General features: G+C 34.3%; 1 protein-coding gene across 1 annotated transcript; it reads right to left on the bottom strand.

Annotated features, from left to right (window-relative positions):
• Positions 1–933: 933 nt before the first annotated feature.
• LOC131873719 (uncharacterized) lies at positions 934–4613 on the bottom strand. Its single transcript, XM_059216902.1, has 5 exons — positions 4416–4613; positions 4216–4338; positions 2346–4128; positions 1550–1895; positions 934–1066 (listed from the first exon to the last, which is right to left on the bottom strand). Exons 1-5 carry the CDS (start codon positions 4611–4613, stop codon positions 934–936), a joined length of 2583 nt encoding a protein of 860 aa, XP_059072885.1.
• Positions 4614–6448: the final 1835 nt, after the last annotated feature.

Below are 6448 nucleotides of genomic sequence, written 5' to 3'. Positions count from 1 at the left end.
AGGGCCTGGGTGGGAGCATGGTGAGAAGCTCCCCCATACTGGAGAAATTAGGTTGAAATAAAGGATTGAGAGTAAACTCCCAATCGATCACGCAACCGCATGAATGTATCCTTCGGTAAAGCTTTGGTAAAAATGTCTGCAACTTGTGCCTGGGAGGAAACATGAACAAGAATGATTTCATTTGTAGTCACTTGATCACGTAAAAATTGCAGTTTAAGTGCAACATGTTTGGTACGGGAATGCATCACAGGATTTTTTGAAATTTGAATAGCACTGGTATTGTCACAGAATATATTCATAGGTTTTGATATCACAACACCCAGATCTGCCAACTGATAAGACATCCAAAGCATTTGAGTACAGCAAGTTGTGGCAGCAATGTACTCAGATTCAGCTGTGGACAAAGTGACACAGTCTTGCTTCTTGCTGTGCCAAGAAACCAGCCGATCACCAAGGAAGAAAGCTACATCACTAGTACTGCGTTGATCATCAACACAGCCTCCCCAGTCAGCATCAGTATACCCTATCAATGTAAAATCACCATGTTTTGGATACCATAAACCAAAGTCTAGAGTACCTTGGATATATTTAAAAATTCGTGTTACAGCATTTAGATGAGATTGTCTAGGGTCAGACTGATAGCGTGAGACCAAACAAACTGCTTGCATTAAGTCAGGTCTAGAAGCAGTAAGATAGAGCAAGCTTCCTACCATAGACCGATATTTACTTTGATCGACATGTGGAGAATCATCAACCTTAACCAGCTTACACCCAGTTTCCATAGGTGTACCAACATGAGTACACTGGTCCATCTGAAACCTTTTTAACATCTCTTTTGCATATTTAGTTTGTGAAATAATAAGTCCATGTTCTAGTTGTGATACTTGGATACCCAAGAAAAAAGATAAAGGTCCTCGCATTGACAGTTCAAATTCAGATTCCATAATAGTTGAAAAAACTCTGTGATAATTCATCATTTGTAGATCCAAATATGATATCATCTACGTAGATTTCAATAGCTAGAAGATCATCACTAACAACTTTAGTATATAATGTACTATCAACACTGCCTTTAGTAAAACCTTTAGAAATCAAATGTGAATCAAGTATAGAATACCAAGCACGTGGTGCTTGTTTCAGGCCATAAAGTGCTTTCTTTAATATGTAAACATGATCTGTATAATCAGAAGATTCAAAACCTTCTGGTTGCTCCATATATACCTCTTCTTCTAAATATCCATTCAGAAATGTTGTTTTAACATCCATCTGGTACACTGTAAATTCCTTAAATGAGGCATATGCAAGAAACATTCTAATGGATTCTAAACGAGCTACAAGAGCAAAAGTTTCCCCAAAATCTATCCCTTCTTGTTGAGCATACCCTTTGCACACAAATCTAGCTTTGTTTCTAATAACTTTTCTTGATTCATCTAACTTATTCCTGAAAATCCATTTTCCCCCAATTACATTTTTGTCTTCTGGACGAGGAACAAGTTCCCATGTTTTATTTTTCTCAATTTGATTAATTTCATCTTTCATTGCATTTAACCAGGATTGATCTTTTAAGGCTTCAGAAACATTTTGTGGTTCAAAATCTGTTAAAAGACAAAAATGCTCAGCCATCTGAGCTTGTTCTATTTGTTTTGCCTTTCTACGAGTTATTATACCAGCATCTTTATCACTTTCAAGATGTCGTTTAGCAATTATCTTGGAAGGTGTTTTCTGAGGTATATCTTCCTTAAAATTAGGAACTTCCTCTTGTTTACTTGAGCTGGGTTCATCCACTTTGGTACCAACTGGTTCATTTGATGTTGAGGCATTGCCGACTTCTAAATTAGATTCTTCATCAACATCTTGAATCTGATTTTTCATCACATTCCGATTTTCATTGAATACTACATTAACAGATTCAACAATTTTATTCAAGCGTTTATTAAAACACTTATATGCTTTGTTGTTTGAAGAATAACCTAAGAAAATTCCTTCATCAGATTTAGCATGAAAACTATCAAGATTTTCAAAATCATTCTTGATAAAACACTGACAACCAAAGATTCTAAAATGCTTAACAGATGTTGTTTTTCCATACCAAAGTTCATAAGGAGTGCAAGTTGTTCTCATTCTGATTTGTACTCTGTTTAATATATATACGACTGTATGAACAACTTCTTTCCAATATTTATCAGATAGATTAGATTCATTAAGCATAGTTCTTGCCATTTCTTTTACAGTTCTGTTTTTTCTTTCAACTACCCCATTTTGTTGGGGAGTCCGAGCAGCAGAGTACTATCTTTTAATCCCATGATTTTCACAATACTCAACAAAATCTTGAGAAGTGAACTCACCTCCCTTATCTGATCTTAGGCATTTTAGTTTCAAATCAAACTCTTTTTCAACCATTTTTCTAAATATTTTAAACCTATCAAAAGCCTCTGACTTATGCTTGAGAAAGGTTACCCATACCATTCTGGTGTAGTCATCTATGAACAACATAAAATATTTTTCACCATTCAGTGACTGTGTTTTCATAGGACCACACAAATCTGTGTGAACTAATTCTAGTGGCCTTGAGGACAGAAACTCCTTAGATTTGAAAGATGACTTAGTTTGTTTGCCTTTTACACATTCACTGCAAACAGAGTTTGTAGGTCTACTAATCAGAGGTAGACCTCGAACATTTTCATTTTTGCTGATTCTGACCATATTATCGAAATTAACATGACCAAATCTCTTATGCCGTAACCAATTTTCATCTATATAACTCATAACACACATGCCTGCACTTTGTTCTTGATTTTTGGAGTCTGACAAATGATACAAATTACCAAGTGTTCTGAAACCATTTGCTATTATTTTCCCTGACTTTTCTTTAATCACACATCCGTAAGAATTAAACACAACTTGACGTCCACTATCACAAATCTGACTAATGCTTAGCAAGTTATACTTTAATCCTTCAACATAATAGACATCATTTATAGGAGTGTCTTTGTTTATCATGATTGTTCCCATTCCAGTAATGTATAGACCTGTATTGTCACCAAATTTAACAAAACCTCCTGGATGATTTTCTAAAGCTGAAAACTTGTTTTTGTCTCCTGTCATATGATGAGAACATCCGCTATCCAAAACCCAAATAGAAGATTTGGTAGATATTAGAGCTATTTGAACAAGCATAGATTGTTCAAGTTTGGGTCTCCACATTTTTGCAGGTTTTTGTAACTTTTTACAGTACTTAGAAGTGTGACCATATTGATAACATGTAAAACATCTTATGTCTCTGACAAAACCAGAAGATTGTTTATGACCAAAAATAGGAACTCTAGCAAATCTGCAAGTATTTACTTTATGCCCAAACAGATTACAAAAATGACAATAGCCATGGAAAAATCTGTTATTCGGAAACTGATTTCTGTTTGTTGTTACAGAATTATGATGTGAAGTTTCACCTTTTTCAGTAGAACGTTGTTGTTTTTCAAGAGTGTATACTTGTTTTTGTAGTGTACTAATTTCTTGTTCTTTTCTTTCAATAAGACTTCTCTGAGTTTCAATAACCTTGTTTGCATTAACTATATCAAGTTGTAAGATCTGATTGGAATCTTCATAAGAAATTACAAGTTTCTTAAATCTTTTTACTTCTTGAAGAGCACAAAGAAGCTCTTCTTCGAGATTTACATCTTCTATTACAACTTCAGAATCTGGTTCAGATTTTACTGCAACTGGTTTTTCAAATTCAACTTTGGTCATAAATAGTGTTTCACAACCATCATCATTTGACTCATCAGATTCATCTTCAATCTCTTCTTTTGACATAAGACTCTTCTTTTTAAAATTGTTCAACCTTTTATTAGGATTCCAAGGTTTTTTAAACATTTTTTCAGATTTATCCTCATCTTTACTTAGATCTAAATATGGACATTTTGCTGCAAAGTGTCCAGTTTTACCACAGCCAAAACATTTAAACTTTCCTTGAAACTTCAGCCTGAGTTTCCTAACCAGTAAAGTTTCAAAAACATCAGATAATTCAGACTCACTCTCTTCCTGTTTCTCAATTTTAAAAGTTGTTTCCTTAGAGGTAGAAGGGGTATTACCAATTCTCATTTCATAAGCAGTAAGTGTACTTTGAAGCTAATGCACAGTCATTTTAGAGAAATTTTTCTTTTCTTCAAGAGCAGATATCTTAGTTTCAAATTTTGGTAATAATGTTCTAATTACTTTTGCAACCACATCATGTTCATCAATTTCTTCACCAAGACCCTTTTGGGCATTTACAACTTCATCAATACGAAGAAAATAACTTGCCACTGACTCATCATTATTCATTTTCAAATCATCAAACTGAGTTTTTAACGTAATCAATTTTGATTCTTTAACCTTTCATTACCTTGATAAATGGATTCAAGATTTGTCCATACCTCATTGGCTGATTTGAAGTACATTACTTTAACAAATACTTCTTTTGATAACCCACATAGAATTGCAAAGCGAGCTCTCTTATCCAGTTCATATTTTGTCTTTTCATCTGCATCAGTAGGTACAGTAGATGGTACATCATACTTGTTAGATACAACTTCCCACATTCTGACATCCAAATAATGAATAAATGCTTCCATTCTAACTTACCAAAAAATGTAATATGTGCCATCAAATAAAGGAACTCTAGTGAGCGAGGCACCTTCGGCTTGAGACATGACAACTTCCAAAATAACCAGGATCGATCCTAGGACAAACCTATGAGGACCCTACGCTCTGATACCAACTGTTGGAAGTAACGAGTACTCTGAGAGGGGGAGGGGGTGAATCAGAGTACACTAAATCTTTAAATTCATAAGAACAATACTAAGATGGCCACAAAAACTAAAAAACTAAGAGTCCATTTGAAAAACTTGCATCAACATGTGACTGTGAAAAGAACATAAGAGAAAATGGAATAAGTGTATCAGAGTACTAAACATAACTAAGAAACCAACACCATGACACAGTTTTTGTGCTGAGTGAAAACCCTCGAAATCCAACTAGATTTCATCATAGGAAAAAAAACACTCCAATCCTTTTATTAATCTTAAACACCAACCAATACATCCAATTTAGCAGCCCTGCTGCAAGGAGCTTCAACCCCTATCCTTTTCAACAGTTTTTGAGTGGATTCATAATGATATATTTGCAATCTGTTCTGCAACTATTTTATCATGAACCTTTATTACAAAGCAAAAAATATGATATCCACTAGGTCCGCCAACAACAGAGATCTCAAAATAAATAATACAGCTTTTCTTTCTTTCCACTAAAAACACACTTCAACTTCACCTACATTTACATATTTATATCCCCTTCTTTAGAAATTGATACATACGCATAAATGTATCCAAAGCATTAACTGAACCAGACAGTTAACCACTGCTCTTAAAAAAACTGATTTTGAGTTTATTGATCAGACCACAACCCGTGTAGGGTTTAATTTTAATATCAACTTCTCAATACAACCTATCCAAAAAGAACCCTTTCATAAGAATACAAATGCTTGATATGTACCCACAATATCACTGAAAAACCTTGATTAAAAACCAGAGGGTGAATAATAAAATCTTCTAAAGTAACCCTCGTATAAGGTAACCAACTAAAACAATCTTTATAACTGCTTTGATAAATCTCTAAAAATTTCTCGAATCATCCTACAAAAACACTTGATATAATCATAGTAACAAACCCGTAAAGGGTTAACAAGAATCTACAATATACTTCCAATAACTACCTTTGAATCTGTAAAAATGAAACCCTTAACCTTTTGTCAAATCGTTTAAACAAAAAAATAGTTACTATGCTTCTACAGTGCCGGAAAATGAGAAAAGGACAAATAGTTATATGCAACTGAACCATTAAAAAACTTGCTTCATATTTCCTTTCGACACTTATCATTTCTCCTCAAAATGAAATTACTGTGTGCATACCTGTGATTAGAGAAAACGATAAGATTACCAGCAGTGAGCATGTGTAGAGATCTAACTGAAGAAGTCTTTATCCTTGACAAGAAACCCATCAATGTCCAGAGCAAAGACGGGAGCAAGAAATAGTAGAAACACATAACCATCAAAGCATTCTCCCAGTTCTAAATCACCAAGCAAGTTCAGCTGAAAGTGGCAAAACAACAAGGGCTTTGGCAATGAAAAGAAAGTATCAACAAAATAAACTGAGCTTTCTTTGAAGTCCGGAATATCCCCAAATCATAATAGATTTCCTTTTGACATCCGGGATGAACTCATAATGCCAGCCACGTGAGTTAAAAGTAAACTGACTCAAGTCAAACTCAACCATGATCTATCATTGAGTTAAAGTGTGAAATAGGCTGAAATAATGATTGACATGACGTGGCAAATAAAACACACATACTACCACCGAAGAGCCTTGTCATCAAGGACAAATAGAAAAATCAACACAAGAAAGACAAAGA

Source organism: Cryptomeria japonica, chromosome 2, assembly GCF_030272615.1.
Source record: "Cryptomeria japonica chromosome 2, Sugi_1.0, whole genome shotgun sequence".
NCBI lineage: Eukaryota > Viridiplantae > Streptophyta > Pinopsida > Cupressales > Cupressaceae > Cryptomeria > Cryptomeria japonica.
Note: the sequence above shows the minus strand (reverse complement) of the source record. Positions and strands in the feature narration are given on the sequence as shown.

Excerpts from the sequence above, each read along its gene's own strand:
- LOC131873719 (XM_059216902.1), bottom strand. The coding sequence starts at position 4,613 with ATGGAAGCATTTATTCATTATTTGGATGTCAGAATGTGGGAAGTTGTA. Across the intron at positions 4,339-4,415 it reads ACTTCAAATCAGCCAATGAG|TTTGATGATTTGAAAATGAA; the intron begins GTATGGACAAAT and ends TTAAAAACTCAG. Across the intron at positions 1,067-1,549 it reads GCCTTAAAAGATCAATCCTG|TGTTGATAGTACATTATATA; the intron begins GTTAAATGCAAT and ends TACTAAAGGCAG.